This window comes from Xiphophorus couchianus, chromosome 11, assembly GCF_001444195.1.
Source record: "Xiphophorus couchianus chromosome 11, X_couchianus-1.0, whole genome shotgun sequence".
Classification (NCBI taxonomy): domain Eukaryota; kingdom Metazoa; phylum Chordata; class Actinopteri; order Cyprinodontiformes; family Poeciliidae; genus Xiphophorus; species Xiphophorus couchianus.
Window position 1 is genome coordinate 17,871,344 of NC_040238.1, and position 17,166 is coordinate 17,888,509.

General features: G+C 35.5%; 2 protein-coding genes across 2 annotated transcripts; both read right to left on the bottom strand.

The window, feature by feature from the left end:
* Positions 1 to 358: 358 nt before the first annotated feature.
* Positions 359 to 5,162, bottom strand: LOC114152823 (organic solute transporter subunit alpha-like). Its single transcript, XM_028030887.1, has 8 exons — positions 4,553 to 5,162; positions 4,199 to 4,350; positions 3,977 to 4,050; positions 2,305 to 2,463; positions 2,021 to 2,132; positions 1,790 to 1,936; positions 988 to 1,093; positions 359 to 883 (listed from the first exon to the last, which is right to left on the bottom strand). The coding sequence occupies exons 1-8, from the start codon at positions 4,635 to 4,637 to the stop codon at positions 723 to 725; spliced, it is 996 nt and encodes a 331-aa protein (XP_027886688.1). The 5' UTR covers positions 4,638 to 5,162; the 3' UTR covers positions 359 to 722.
* A 1,804-nt stretch (positions 5,163 to 6,966) lies between these two features.
* Positions 6,967 to 15,344, bottom strand: LOC114153375 (palmitoyltransferase ZDHHC20-like). The gene is made up of 13 exons (XM_028031894.1): positions 15,189 to 15,344; positions 13,934 to 13,966; positions 13,721 to 13,815; positions 13,024 to 13,144; positions 11,732 to 11,801; positions 10,860 to 10,892; positions 10,593 to 10,713; positions 10,238 to 10,370; positions 10,020 to 10,146; positions 9,246 to 9,332; positions 9,077 to 9,156; positions 8,216 to 8,262; positions 6,967 to 8,133 (listed from the first exon to the last, which is right to left on the bottom strand). Exons 1-12 carry the CDS (start codon positions 15,304 to 15,306, stop codon positions 8,219 to 8,221), a joined length of 1,062 nt encoding a protein of 353 aa, XP_027887695.1. The 5' UTR covers positions 15,307 to 15,344; the 3' UTR covers positions 6,967 to 8,133; positions 8,216 to 8,218.
* Positions 15,345 to 17,166: the final 1,822 nt, after the last annotated feature.

Below are 17,166 nucleotides of genomic sequence, written 5' to 3' on the forward strand. Positions count from 1 at the left end.
TGTTTTTGACACGAGTGAGTTGGCTTTTTGCCCAGGGCAGCATGTCTTGGGGGAGGCAACATTTGCCAGGAAGTCATAAACTGAGCTGCACATGAAACAAGTTTTCTTTTGTGTAAGAACTTTGTGAGGATATATGTAGAAAAAGAGGCTGAGGTTGGTCAGTAACTAAATGTCACAGTGTGTTTTTTTCAATAATATAACCCAAATGTAATCATGTCTAGCTGAAAATCTGAAATATACTCAAATCCAACTGAGGCATCTAAAACATTCTATTTATAAAGTTAAAGACTAAATACAAAACAAAATTTTTAGCTGGTCTGATAAATTACTGACTGAAAAGTTTTTTTGCTTTTTTTTCTTCAGAGAAATGGCCATTGGAGTAATAGGTTTGTATTTGGTTGTAGGGGGGCTCAAATATACTCTGAAGTAAACATTCCCCATTTAGCACAGTCAGTCGTCAGGACTTTGTCTTGGGTCCATATGTTGTAATTATTAAGAAAGAAAATTCCATCACCTAAATACAAAAAATAATAAACTAGAAACAATTCACTTTGAAAAGTGCCCTGTAAATTGTTTTTAAAATTACTCAAAACCGTACCTTGATAAATAATAAGCACCCTATCCTTAAACATCATGAGGCAAAATATGTAAATATCAAATTTTCTAACTTATATGCTTCCTATATACATGTCAGAGACAGGTGCTGACATTCCGTCTTCCTCTTAAACGTCATGCTCCTCCAGAGCAGCCTTCAGGGCCGCCTTGTTGTTCTGCTCATTGTCGTGCTCCTCAGAGGGAAGTGGGTCATACATTCTGCGGTACAAAGACCGGGTGACGAGGCTGATGATGAACATCTCCATAATCATTATCTGCTGACTCAACACTGCAGAGACCACACAGAAAAGTCACACAAAGAGAAAAAGATGTGACACAAGTTGTAATATTTCAGCTGAAGTCGCTGAAAAACATTTAGATTTTGTCTCTTACTGGATCCACGAGCCTGAGAGGAGAGGGGAGGGGCGCAGGCGATGGATCCGTTTAAGGCCAGGATGTTGATGATGGATGTCTGGAGCTGACTCAGGATAAGTATGAGCTGAAAAGGGCATAAATAATTCATCAGATATCCATGCCCAGGAAGTCACAATGTTTACAGTGTTGAAGCTCTTGAAATTGATACAGTGTCAGGCAAAACTATTTGTACACCTATCTTCCACTTGTGGCTAAATTACAATGTAGCAATCAATGAGGAAGAATGGCAAAAATTTATATTGTGGTCTACATATGCTACTAACAGGGTGTGCTGTGGTGGCGCAGGGGTTAAGCACAACCCACATATGGAGGCCTTTGTTCTCGACTGCTTTCCTGTCAATTAACTATCAAATAAAGGCCACTAGAGCCAATAAAATCTTTAAAAATATATATGCTACTAACATTGCATCCCTAAGTTGCAGTGTAATGCTGTGGACATGGTTTCCTTACAACTACATGGGAGCTAGTCTGAGTTGGAAGATGGGTGGAGTTAAAGACAGAGTAAAGCTTTAAGTACTAAATATTTTGCAAATACCCAAAAGCTTGTAGCTGTAGTAGTAGGAAATACATTTATAAAGCATACACTCAATATTAACTTCACTTTTTTCTTTGAATTATCTTACAGAAGCATGTTAGCATTGGAAACATTTCATTCTCTAGCAAAAACAAGAAAACTAAACATTTTAAAAACACTAAACCCCACCTTGTTTGCTACTTTATTACAAAACATGCATTCCATAAATCTGAATAAGTGACTCACTTGGTACATGGCATACTTGGGAATAATTTTCAGACTGCGCATTAGGATGTTGGTGTTCATGAAGATGATACCGACAGGCCAAAGGGAGATGACGGTGAGAACACCAATGAATGGGTTGATCCAAATGGTTGCTCCAGTGATCTCTAGCTAAAAAAATGAAAGAACATCCTTAAGTGTTCACTTCTTTTTTCTCTTTCTTTTTTTGTGAAGAGAATCAATTCAAACTCTTACATCAGCTAGGTTAAAGGTGCCGTTTGTCCAGAGAATAACAGAAAGGATAGAGAGAACTGTTTTTAGGATTGCATACTGTATAGCTCCCAGCTTCAGCAGGAATAACATCCTCCTAAACGAAGAAAAACCAAGATTATTGTTTACAGTAACAACATATTGCCCAACGCAGAAAGAACAGTTACTCTGAAAGAAACAAATAAGCAGAAAAAATACTTAAATTAACAAAGGTTGGACATAAAATAAGTAACAATAAGAAGGAGTAAAGGGGAAAAAAGTAAGAGTACCATGACATTGGTACATGAGGAAAGCAGGCGCAGCAGCAACAGCAGGGTCCTGTGTTGATCCTGAAGGGTTTCCCAGAAAATCGTTGTAGAAAATCACTGGTGCCTCCAAGCTCCTCAACCAGCAGAACCAGAACCTTGTACACCACAACTGCAAAATAGCTACAAAAAGAGTCCATTTAGCAACTAATGCTTAACAAAAGTCAGAATTGACTTGTTTTCTGCATCCAACCAGCACATGAGGTCAAAGTGAAAACATGTATAAATGAAACTTCCCTTAAGCTTTTTTTTTTAAAATAAACATTTAACTAACTAATTAATCAAATATGTCTTTTTCTGAACAGAGATAAAATGTACAAAATTGTGACTATTTTTGCCTCTTTTAGTAAATGTTAATTCATCTGCACCTTTTGTGAAGTACTTCATCTTTGTTGTTAAATAATTTTTTGAGTGCTTAATGCAAGCAGATCAAGGATAGGAATACAGCCCTATGGATACAGCCAAAGTTCAAAGTTGCATTTAGAAAAATGATTGCATCTCTTCCGGTCATGCAAAAATTAACATACTGATAAACCATCAAACCACAATAAATCTCTTGAAAAATAATCCTTTTCCACAACACAGCAGTGTCTGTCAACAAATCCTCTGCCTTATTTAAATTTAAAGACTTGTGCGATAAAAAGTGGTTGAAATCTTGAGAGACAAAATCTGTTAAACATCTGTTTTCAGTTGTTGGAAAAAAAACATTATTGTGCTAATTAATTAATTATAATTATAATTATATCCACTGGCTTTGACTCAAACTGAATCACCTGGTTTTTATAGAAGAAGCAAGAGAAACTTTCTGTTCTCCATGCAGATTGAGCTTTGACCTTTGAGTGTAATGATTCATCAAGCAGTTAAAATTACACTATGAACTCCAGGTGAGGTTTTGTGACTTTTATATTTATTACTCTGCGGCCATTCACCCCAGGCAGTCTTCTAGCAACAAACACAGAGGACAACCTTGGTATGCTACAGGAATGCAGATTGTATATGTTGCTGAAACTGCTCTCCTTCGATTGTTGTGTAAAGGATTAAAGTAAAGCTTACATAGAAGGAGTACTTCGGCTTCCTCCCACAGTCCAAAAACATGACTGTTAGAAACATTTTCTAAGTTCATTTACTTGTGAGTTTATTTGAAAGGTTATGTTTTCATATTATTAAAATAAACCTATCAATGACTGTCAGGTTAATTGGTCTTTCTAAATTCTCCCAAGGTGTGTGTGTGTGTGTGCATGGTTGTCTGTCATGTCTGTCTCGGTGTTGCCCTGCAACAGACTGGTGACCTGTCTAGGGTGAACCCCGCCTCTCGCCCGGAACGTTAGCTGGAGATAGACACCAGCAACCCTCCCGACCCCACTAGGGACAAGAGTATTAGAAAATGGATGGATAGTGCTAAAAAGTGAGATTCTTATGGGTCCTATGTGTTGAGAAATGTAAACATAAAGCTTTTTTTAAATCCATTTGAGGCCCATCAGAGACTACCTGCCTTTCTTGATATGAGTTGTGTTTAACCAACCCAAGAGTGCCTTATACAAGAGTCCAAGTTTGAACAAAGGCCCACTTGGCCTGAACAGTCTCATATGGGGCCTTCATGACCTTGCTGGGTCAAAGGAATGGAAAGAAAACCCACCAGTTTGATGTCATGTCTGTGATCATAACGGCGCGGGGAACCCACATCCCACAGCAGGCCATGGTGGCGATGACCTGAGACACAAAAAATATGGAAACACACACAAATATGTCACACATGATCTGCATTACTTTAATGTGTTGTTTTTGTGTTCTGTTTTTCATGTTTCAAGTCAAGAAGTATCCGGTATTCAGTTATTGTATGTGGGTCCTTAATGCTTACTGGTGCAGCACCACTTATCCAGATAATGGTTGTCTTCTTGGGATAGGACACCTTTTTGTAAATGTACACACACTGCTCCAGGTACAGCAGCAGGGTAACAAAGGACATGAAGGAGAGCATGGAATAGAGGCAAATCCCAAACACATCTAGCTCTGGTATGGAAAAATAGAGAAACAAGAGAGGCGGAAGGAGATTGGATTATTTATCAGTAGACAGTAAATGGGTAAGATAAGTCAGTACTTTCAGAGTCACAGACTAATAAAGGCCAACGTTCAGTAAAGAGCTCATGTCATTAGCTCAAACTGATAAGAAAACATAATCAGCAAGCAGGATGTTGTAATGTGGATCACTTACGCATGAGCATGTCCAGAGCCAGTGGAGGTTCCTGTAGACACGCCGGATCAACGGTGGTTTCCACGGCTTCATCCATGGTGGCCATGTGCTCTTCCTAGAAACTTCTATTAAATAACTGCAGCTTGGAATAGAACCAGTGGTAAAAGTAAAAATAAAAAAATAAAATAAAAACGTAAGAGGCAATCCGCTGCTCCTTTCACATTGCAAGTAGATTCTGGTTACAGAAACAACCTTGCCTTTTACACTCCAGGCATGTGCGAAGAAATGAAGGAGGACCACCTATAGCTCACTGGTTAATGTAAAAACACCAGTTACTGTTGCTTATTCATTCACAGTCTTGAGTCATAGTAATTAGGGAAACATCAAGGACAGGGGTTTAGTGAATAGGGAGAGACGGAGCATTAAAAAGGAGGACTGGACTTTGAGAGGGCGTGTTGATTCCTCAGCTGAAAATATAAAAAGAGTATAAAGACATAAAAGCAATTTTCTCCAGCAATTTACAACTCACGTTAATTACACCACAATAATTTGGAGTCAAATTTTGCCCACAGTTTTCAATACAAATGAAGTTTAAATTAAGTAGCATTCTTAACTGTTCCATTAAATATGAGCGATGGGATTGCAAAAGTGTTTAGAGAAAAAAACAAACAAACAAAAAAACATTTTAGCCTTTTACACTTTTCCTATTACACTTGTAAGTGTAGCAATAATGAGAGCTGATTATTGTAAAATCTTGGACAATGTGTAAACTGTTACTCTACTTCCTATTTGCAGCTATTGTAAAAAGAACAGTATTGAGTGACACTGGGGCCATTCACCTTATCTGGTTAAGTTTGTCCTGTTAATAACTCTCCATGTACCTTTTTTCTGGAGAAAAGGTCAGTTTAATACACATCTTGCCTGTGAGAATTGTGAATGCTTATATATTTCAAATAAGCCATCTATAAAATTTTACTTAAAGCTAAGGTCCTGATTAAAGAACAATCACGTTTTGTGCGAGCCTGTGAGAAAGTGGTACCACTTTGGACAAATCGCAACCAATGGAAAACTTGCTGATACCAAAACTATTACAATAGTCCAATGTTGATGCAATAAAGAAATAAATAATTATGTCAAAGTCCTGGAAAAAGACACGAGGACCTGACATTAAAAAAACAATTTTCTCTTAGATTTCTTTTAATGGTGTGTAAAGCAATGACTAAGATAGTTTCAACATGTCTACAAAACCATTAGCAGCCTGGCTTAACTGGTGATTAAATTAAAGTTTGTGTGTTAGAGTAGGGTAGCGATCCTGCAACAATATTTACCAAAGGCAGCTTCCAATGGCAATGACATCCAAGGAAGTTGGGTAGTTGTATGATGGGTTTCAGAAAATAAAGATACAAAATTGTGTAAAAAAGTGTATCTTTACAGTTTTAGGTACTAGATATACCTAGCCCAGGATTAGTCCTTGACACCAATTGTATGTTAATTGTATGTAAAGGTTAAAACAACTTTGAGACCAGTGAACATTAACTAAAGTACATCAAATTTAATATTTCTAAAAACAAATCTTGTCATAAATTACAGATAATTCACCTTTTGTCTCACTAGCAGAATTTATAGACAATTGCTTAAAATTTATTGGACAGTCAGTCCAATAAAAAACGCCAAAGAAAAATTGCGCTTTTCTTTGTTGAAAAGCGCCATTACAGCGCTTTTCAACAAAGAAATAAGCAAGGAAAAAAAACACAAACATAGTTTGTTATATATATATACTGTATATATATATATATATATCTTACAAGAAAAATACCAGTAAAAATTAAATGGGTATATACAAGTACATAAATAAATTGGCATGATGATAAAAATACATTACTTTTGACGAAAGCTAAATCTTGACACTCTTCACCATCTTCAGGTCTCCACCTAATCAAACATCCCATAATTGAACATCAACCATCAGATGAAGCGAGTTTGGTTGCAAGATCAAAGAACTAAACTTTCTTAAAAAGAAAAAAAGAAGGTCATTTTTATTTTAAGTCTCAAATCGTTCAAAAATCAATATCTTAACTGAAAATCAAAATGAAGTAAAATGTTACCTAGGTTGCCAAGGTGGTGAATTTCAATGTGGATTAAAAATAAATCATTTACCATAGTTCTCATGCAAAGTCATATTGAAAAACAATTGAATACACCAATAAAAAAAAAAAAAAAGGTTTATCCATTAGGCAATTCTTGTTAATCTTGGATCATAGATGTCATGAAACGCACACACACAAAAAAGTTTTTACACATATTCCCAACCCTACTCAGTCACCTGAGGAAGGGAAGTCACTTCATCTGACTGGGATGTCAATAACCTCAGATGTGTCGCTGTGATAAAGATCTGAAGACGTCAGACTCTCACAATGAAGAATGACACCTTAAAAGTGCTTTAATAAGATTTATTGTTACAAGTCCAAATATTGTCGCATCAACAGTTTGTGCAATAAAAAAGCAGTTATTTACAAATTTAAATACATTAGCAGCTGAAGCAAACAAATTGTGCTTTAAATATTCAGTCAGTGAAGTTAGACATAAATATCAGTAAATTCACATCAGATGGCAATCTAGAAATCAATTATCAGTCAAAACTCATAAGGAGCTGTGCATCATTATCACTAAAAGGAATAATTATTACTGACTTATCTGACCCACTCATGAAAAAAGGACCGGCAGGACAGAGCGGAATATAATTGTTTACACGCTCGAGGTATAAAAATCTTCTTTCCTTTTCTGTCCATATTGGTTTTGATTCAAGGACACCTTGAACCAAACGCCCCTGACCTTTCTGAGTTCATCACCAAATTTAATTGTGAATTAGTATTTTCCCTTGCTTTCAAATAAATAAACGTTGCACTATAAAAACATGAAAATAAACAGTGGAATGAAAAATTGTAGTCACATCAATCCCTTTGCAGCACTACAAGTCATGCTACTGAAATCATTCAAATGTTCCCAGCTTTGGCTCTTGCGTTTTCAACCAACATCATGAGTATTTCTTAACCATCTAGAAAGACGAAAACGTATGAAATGTGTAAACAAAACGGGGTTTTAAATATTTCCAAACATATTGTAAACTAAAGTTTGAGACCATGCGACTGTTTATTACAGACCCTGATAATTGAACCGTGTTTATAGTGAAACACTTATAACACGTGACAGACACCGATAATGTTAGAGTCTCTTATTCAAAACTTGTAAATCAAATCATACTTTAGTGGCTCTACAAAAAGAATCTGATTGAAGCCTTAGCGTTGAAACAGTTAGTTAATACTGAGAAAAGATGAGTCTCTTGATGAAATGTATGCTGGTTACTATGTGCAGACATTGAAAACGTATGCTAGCTCTCAGAGATTTGTTTAAGGTGAAACCATTAATAAAAATAAAATCCCAAATCTCTGACAAGCTTCAGACTGTTGCAGTCTACAAAGTTGCTGTAGAGAGTTTGTTGTCATGACAACAGTATTGTTTTTGGTGCCACGGATGGTCCTGGAGGTATTGATGTTCCTCGTTTAAGGCAATGCCCCTGATATAATTACAGAGGAGTGTGTGACCTGCAGGGGGATGTGGCAGAATATAAGTGAAGGAAGCAAGAGAACAAAACACCTTGAAATGCTAAAAAATATCAAGCTGTACCTTTTAAGGCTCACTGTCCATTGTCACGGCAACCATCTGACCTCCATCTGAAACAAAGGTGTTAAAAAACAGTTATGTTCAACTTTTTCGACCCATTTTTGTTCTGTCCGTGGACCCATTGTTTTTACAATTATAAATTCTATCATGATGATTATGGCAAAGTCATGTATTCTTGTGAACACTAATCATTTACATTTACATTTAGCATTTAATCTAAATTACAAAACAAAAACAGTGGCTTTATTTAATGGCTTTTAATTGTCCAAAAGCTAAATGGATGTTGGTTACAAACTCCAAAAAAAGTAATAATAGCAGTCCACTAATCCTGTTTGTAGAAAACACAGCAGTTGAGGTTATTTAATTTATTTAAATTGAGTTGTGTGGTCATACTACAATAATGTGGACAGCTAAGTTGATCAAAACAAACTAGAAAAACTTGAAACTAAAATAAAAAGAGAAAGATAGAGAAGTATGAAGTCTCACTTTTTACTCATCAGAAAAAAATTACCGTAAATCAAAATAGCAGTTTTCCTCCCTGTTCTCAGATGTGGCCATTTATAAATCAGACACATTTTGTCCAGCAGTGATGCTGAAAAACTAGGCCATACATTTGTTATTTTAAAATTAGAGTACTTTTCCTATTAAAATCACATTAAAATTCAAACTTCTCATGATGTATAAACATCAAGCTCCATCCTACATTGGAGATCTGATTGTTCAACATGTAACAAATGTAACAGAATTACAGATTATTTGTTTTGCAAACATGAAAGCAGGTACAAAAAAGTGGCAAAGTGGAAGACTGACCTGTACGAAAAAAAACAAATGGAATAAAAAAAAAAACAAAAAGGAGATGCATACCAGTTTTCTCTATGCTTTTGCCCTCTGTGTGAGGCTCATCATCAGCAACCACAGAAAGGTTGGTCTCTCCAGCAACAGGACTGTGATTAAATTCACAACAGAGATTAGAACAATTGTCAAAAGGAAAAAGATCACAATTTGAATGTATGGAAAAAAAAGAAATACAAACATTTTTCCGTTCTGTTGGAGGACACTGTTTGCTTGTTCAGGGTCTATGTGTACCAATCTGGTGACAAAAGAATGGCCGTCTCCCTGACTGAGGAATATAAAAAAAGAGAAAATGTATTTTCAGTCAGCCAAAATGTTTATTTCTGATCAGAAATAAGAAAGGTACCTCTAAGAAAACATTAAAACAATCTAAATGAAGCAAACATTTTGAAAAAATTTCTTTAAATCAAGAAAAGCTTCATGTTGGCTTTTGCCAACAAATGTTGACCTACAACTGAATTTTCTACTTTTGATACCAAACTGTGACAAATGTGCTTATAGTGGACAGGAAATAAGAGTGCCCTTATTTTAATTCTCTAAAATAAAAAAAATAAAAACAATAAACCAAAGCTAATCTTTTTTAAACTTTTGTGACTTGTAAGATTCTGGAAGTCATGCTAAAAGTTAAAGAGTTTAATTAAAGGCAAGATTATTTTTTAAATCTGGCAGATTTTGATTGAAAGTCATTTTTATTTAACAATAACTTTGTTACCAACACAGACATATCCTACGTTTCCACTTATATTTTTGACTGATCATCTTAAGTATTATCTTTACTTGCCTCCACAAATTCTCGGAGCGACTCGAAAACACTTTTACTTGCAATAAGAAGAAATATGTTGATCAATTTAAAATGTTACTGTAAACCTTAAGCAGCCGTGGAAGAACTACTTTTAAGCCCAAATGCGATAGCACCAATAATTTTTTCGCCATTGTGTAACACTGGTAGACTGACCTTGAGAAAACTGGGAAAATCCAGTACTTTGTCTCTTCTCCAAATACGTCAGCTATATTTCGTTTAAAGCCAAGGGAGAAGCCATTTTTGTCTGGACCATTTGCAAAAACAGGAGCTCTGAAAGCCTCTAGAAAAAAAAATATATTTTTTTATTTAATCAGCGATGAATATTTAAGGAAGGATCAAGAAGATAAATCAAAGCACTGGTTTATGTTTACCTATAGTGGTTCTGTTCTTCCCCACAAGCCACATATGATAGCTATAAAGTGACACTATGCTAATGAAGAAGAGGGCCGCCACAAAAAACAGGAACAAGATGTGGAATTTGGCGTGTGTGTCAGGAAGCTGTTTCTGAAACAGGAGAGGACAAAAGGAAAACGATGTGAGAAACTTCACTTGTGCAACTTTTTTCTCTAGTAATGTTTTTGAATTCCTGATATTTTCCTAACATTTTTAATAGAAACATTACTACACCCTCCAACCACAAAAGAACGGCCCATCAGATTGATAAACAACTTGTTGTGCAGAAGTGAATTGCTAAACGGGTATTTTAGAGGAAGCTTCTGTACTCACTGTCCAGAATTTGATGAAATACTGCACTACAGTTGCACAAATAACAGCACAGTAGAGCGTTGCATAGGCCAAGAACAGAATGAAGAACTTGTAATTTGAGAACCCAACACAGTTATTCACCCTGAAAAACAAAATCAGTGACAAATTGGAGAAAACAGCTCAGAATGTATATATTTTTTTAAATATGCTTATTTTCACACAATTAATATTATATTTGAAAATGAAAATGTAAAAAAATTAAATGTATCTGTTGAATCAAAACCTCACCAGGGGCAGTGATGGTCCATTTTCAGCACACACCTTGACAAATGGAAATATAGAAAAACAGAACGATATGAGCATTGAAAAAAAAAATCCAACTTAAATATTTCTTCTACTCATTAATTACAACAAGGATATATTTTTTTAAAAAATGAAAGACGAGCAAAATACAATATCACAGAAGGTTTCCAGTATACAATCAGCTTTTGATACATATTTAAGCTGTTGTATCACTACAACCTAACAAAATAAAAAACTTTTTCCATTAGGTTCATTTACATTGAGGCTCTTCTTTTTTTACATTACTTGATGTCAGATACTCGGAACCGAATCATTGGAAAGTGTTTGCCTTATGATAAACTACAACAGGAACATTTGACATTACGTTTTGTAAGTTTACCAGTGTGTGAGAACGACAATCTTTTGTTGCTTACAGAGACAAAAAAGAAATAATAAACAATCAATTAGCATCATGTGTTGATTCACAAATTTGAATCTGTCATATTTTTTTTTCAATTGACAAAAATAGGAGTTTCTTCCAGATGAGTTCATTACAATTACGTTCAAAGAGTAATTTTCCTAATTATGTCGGAGAATCTCAAACTCCAACATAAGTATTGATATACACAGTCCTATTAAAGGTGAAGGCCATAACATTAGATTTAAATAACCTGGGTTCCTACACTGTCTTGTTAGGTCTGGAAAGATACTGAGATCGGAAATGTAAAAATTGGTAGGGACCCTGAATGACAACATATTCGCATCAGTTCTTCTCAAAATTTAAAAGAAAACATTAAAAATGAGCTAACTTGAAACACACTTCTTCGGATTAATTAAAAACAAACCTCAACCCTGGTACATTTTAAGGAAGGACTCACTTTTCACATGATGAGCAGTGATGACAGCGATCGGGTTTGATAACTTGACAGAAGTCACAGTACCTGATGGCTATTAGGAGACAAACACAAGCAGGATAATATCAGCATAATGAAATAGTGGATGTTAGTAAGCTGATACAAACATTTCAATTACATAATATTTTATCATTTAAGTCTAACAATTGCTAAGTGATTTTTTCTTAGTTTCTTTTCTTTTACGGTGCTATAAATCTCAGCAGGAGGAATGACATGAGACTAAACTACTCAGGCGCAAGTCCACAGAGAAAAAAAGGTGCACTGGAGTCCAATTAACCCTCCGACATTTCCGTAAACAAAGGAAGGTCGTATGATATTCATAAAAAGAGGAACAACTTACAGTCTGCATGAGCTGCACTCATACCCTAAACAGGAAGACTAAATGTTGGTGCTTGCCATTTCATCTGTTTTATTATGTAATAAAGGTGTATATTGTGTGCACAATTCTTAGGCAAGTGATTATTTTGACTATCATTATTTTTCAGCATATTCTCTGACTCCAGGCTGGATAAACTTGACTACTTAATGGATTTAAGCATAGTGGCAGATGTATATCTGTGTAATAAGGGAAGATGGCCTAAGGAGGTCTATACCCTACAAATACTTGTGGATAATTACTAGGCAGTTTTTTTCCCCTTTAGGCCAAAAAAGAAAAAAAAGAAATTTAACTGACTTTAAAAAATAACCAAAAGTCTCTCAGCGGGATGCAGCATTCTTGAGACTGTTCTCAGATCACGTTCCAATATCTGCGCAATCAAACGTTTCTTTACAGATCAAGAAGATGCCTGACTCCATGAATGGAAGGCTGATCACCGTTATTGAAAAGAACAGTGATCTTTTCAAAATTCGATGACTGAATTTCTTTTATTTTAAGAGTCAGAAATATTTATTGGACAGCTCTGAGTTGTTCATTTACAGTCACTGAACCAGATAAAAATAAAGTAAGATAAGAAAATGTGTGTCTTTCATTCAGTTGCATAGCAATTTTGCAAAATAATAGTAGCCCAGTAATGGTGCATATTCTCCTCTAAAGAATGCCAAAACCTCACTTTTACTTTCTGAAACATCCATGTTTGAGGTTTATTGACATTTTGAATTAATCAAAATATTCAAAAATAATCCTAAAAAATAAGTCTGACCTAACAATTATGCACATAGTTTATGTCAGGGGGGGAACTGCTTTCTTCCTCTATTAACAGCACTGATAGTCAGCAAACACCAAAACACAATCAGTTGTGAAGAAAGGAGAGCCTCACCTCCTCCAGCGGTGCGTGTGTACACGGGTAAATTCCTGGCCACTTTCTTCAGGATTTCTTGCTGCACTTCAGCTCGCTGCTCCTTCTCGTACATTTCCTTCTCCACTCGGGGCAACGCAAACTAACATCCAAACAAAGCAGGAGTCAGAGAGTGAGCGACATGTTGTGATTTGCAAAATTATTAAAACCACTTGAACCTTTTTAAATATAGTTAAATAGGAATCTCAAAAGTGAGATGTGTGTTTGTATTCAGATAGCCGGGGTCAATATTGTTTAGATAACCTCTTTTTGATGCAATTAACAGAGAATCAAGCTTTAAGTGTGCATCGAGTGCATGAAGAGTTTATTTCTGTATTTTCCATAAACTCTGACCACTTTCCCCGTCCCTTTCCAAACATCTCAGCTGGTTTTATACAGACATTAGATTACACACAGGTGGTGGACTGTCGTTTGCTGTTTTGATGACTTCTGAAGGCAATTGGCCTCAAAATAGTTTATTTAGATGTGCCAGAGAGAAGTTGCTGATTACAAATACACACATTCAGGTTTTCATTTGCAAATATAAAGAGAATGAAATCTTATGTGCCAGTTTGTGGTTGCAGGATATAAATAGATTCATTAAATTGAACTAATCTGAAAACATTTTGCTTAAGCTTTTTTTTTTTTTTTTTATCAGAAACAATGAACATTTGCTTACTGCTGTTGAAGGACTGGCTGGTTTGGACCAGATCGTTTTCCAGTAGGACCATATGAACATGGCAAGGAAAATGTGAAAGATGACCAAATAGCTGACTGTTAAGGAAAATAAAATGATTTATTCTTGGTTATCGTTCACATAGTGCCACCAATAAAACACGTGGCATTAATAAACAAATTAAGTGACTGAACACGTGTGTGTGAGTGCACTTACTTCGTTCTGCATTATTTGTTTTGGGGATTGTATCTATACAAGACAGGACAAAATATAATGTCAGAGAATTTGAATGGATGCTATTGGAAATGCATGAATTCATCTCACACACAGACACAGCCTCCTCTCTCGCGCCATGTGGCTACAGCCTGGCACGGGCAGCAGTGGCCCACCCATCACAGGCCGCTTTGTCTAAAGACCACGGATGCCCCGATCTAACCACAGCTGGTAGATCTACGCTGATAAATGCATAACTTATAGATTGGGGGGTTTTTTTGTTCTTTTTGTACGGCATAGGAGTTTCTAAAAATATAAATAAATAAAAATGTGCTGAAATAAGGCTTGGAAAATTAATAACAGGAAATTAAAAAACAAATTTCAGTATTAGGCCCAGTGCAAAACTTGTTTTATTTATGGGATAGCAGATAATTTTCCAAATCTTAGAAGGGACATTAAAATGATTTTAACAGTCACAAATGAAAATATATATATATAATAATAACATCATATGGGGAAAACATTCTGAATTGTATATTAAAATCAATTAAAGAATCATTTAGAGAAAAAAATCAGTAAATGTTAAAAAGCACGAAAGCAAATAACATGTAATTTTTATTATCTGCTATGATATAAACTCAAATATCGCCTGACTTTGTGTTGCAGAAGTTTAGTCAGGGAAAAAGCAATAAAACACAAAAACAATTAAATAAAATCTTTAAAATGTTTAACTGAACTAATATCTATCCAACTATATTTATAGACTTACTGAAAAATAAACGTAAATAATTAAATGAGACAAAACAAATCTTAGATATAAAACCTAGCCCTTTGTAAAATGTTATAAAGTGAAAAAGGGACAGTTAAATATCAAAGCAATTTCAAAATAAGGGGAAACAATGACTAGAAGTGATTGACTTAATAATGTGCAATGTTGCACGGTAATTTGAAACTAACCTTTGAAGTTCCTCATCAATAGGTCAAAATTACCCCATTATTCCGAAGTTAGTTACATTTCTGCTACAGTTACATGCATATTTTCGAGCTGTTCATGTGTTTCACCGAGTAAAATCGGCGTTTTATTATCTCCCTGACCTTTTGTTGCGGTTTCTTCTGACCCGGTCTGACAGACGCGCAGTCTGATTTTAAGTCTCAATTCAAACCCGTTCATCAAAGTTGAAAACCATGAAACAGTCAAACATTCGCATATATCCGACCCGAAGGCGGCCAAACACTCAACAACATGCCGGTTACTTACACACACAGAGTTCCACGACATAGGCATAATAGGACCAGGCGACAACCAGGTTAATAAACAGAACAGGTACCCAATTTAGAGCCCGTTTACAGCACCTCAGCGCGTGAGAAGGGGCCATCTTTAATCCCCTGTACCTGACGGTGACGTCATAGTTGAGCTTTTATATGCTCCGGTCAGAGACGCAACAAGAGCAAGATGACTCACTTCAGAACATATCGATGGCTTACTCAAAGAGAGTGTAAGTTCAAGATGGTTCACTCCTTCACAGATCCCGCACGTCAGAGGGAAAGCATTTGTTTTTGTTTTTTTCATATGCTTTTCGATCTCAAAATCAATGAAGGAATAATGCAAGAAATCATATTACGTGGATTTTCTGTATTCCTTCTTTGTTTTTTTTTTTTGTAAGCTTCTTACAGTTTCAGTACCTCTTTTTTTCCTGAAACGGTACATGTTGAACCATTTAAAGTGAAATAATTTAATTACTAAGATGTTCCGTATTGTTTTTTTTAAATTAAATATCACGAGTTCCTATTTAATACCAAGCAACCAAAGATGTTCAGTATTGGAGCCTCGCGTATATAGGGCTTAAGGATCTAAATGCAGTCCTCCCGGCCTGGGTACCTTTGCTGCATGTCTTTCCTCCTTTTTCTCTGCCTCCCTCTTATAGGATTACTTGCAGATAGAGTGGGGAAAAAACATATGTTTAGTATTTTCCATAGCACACACACATTCAAGCTTTGGTTTGTTATTGTAATAAATTATGGGGCATGTTGAAAAGTGCTTTTTTCATGTTAAAGAATTAGCAAAATGTAATTAAAAAATTTTATGCATAAATGAACCAGCGTGCAGGCTTCATCGATATCAAATACTTGGAATAAATGGCAATAAAAATTTGCTTTGCTAAAATTTTCAGTGTCATTGTTATTATTAATCATTTTCATTGGTCAATAACAAGTAATGCACAGCCTAATCATGGAAACCAGTCGTTCCCAATCCTGGTCCTCAGGGGCTAGTTTTAAATGTATCCCCACTAAAACACAGCTGATTCAGGTGATTGCATTGTCTGTTATAGTTTGCCATTGCTGTAGGATCTTGATAATAAGTCATTCATTTAAGTCATGTGTGCAGCTTCAAGGAAATACCTAAGACAAATAATAGTGGGCCCTCGGGACAAGGGTATGGGGACTTCTGATAAACATTATCTATTAATGCTGATTTCATTTTGGAATCTGAGAAAAGTTTTTATATCAGTTAACATAAATGTCTGCAGGTAACACAGCCATTAGCGTATGTACTTTCTTTGGACTGTAATGCCAGCTTTAATATTTCACCACACCTAAAACTTAGTCATTGTTGTAGTATCTGGAACTTCTGAAAGAGGTTTATTCCAATTTGTAACCTATTTTTTGTTATGTGAGGCAAAAAGTGTGGCTAAGGTAAAAGGTAAAAGCTGCATTTTATCTTACGACCAGCAAGTGGTACTATTTTACAGCAAAACGTTCAAAGGAGCAGTTTTATGCCTTGTCCAGGCACAATATGAAAGTATACATGCTCTGTGAGGCGGAAGATGGGAAGCATTCATGAAAGAATCAAGGTAGCACTCCAGGTGTGATTGTGATGAAGGAATAACGACATGATGTAAGGCTCAAAAAAGTCAATTTACATAATACTGCCCCTTTAAATTGAACCCATTGAGTTGCATGCAAACAGTTTAATAATAATAATGAAAAGAAGACGAAGAATACATTTATTTCTTCTAACACTGCATATTGTCAAAATGTCAATTCTATTAGAAAGAAGTTGCTAGAGCTTTTCGAGGAAGAGGATATTATGTATTTTCCAGACACATGGTGCCATTTTAAAGCATAATCAAGTAACTGTTGCCACAAGTTGTTATAAAAATATCTCAACATATCAAACACAACTTCAAAGAAATTTGACTTGCTGCATTGAAATTGGCTTATCTCTTTAAGAAGCT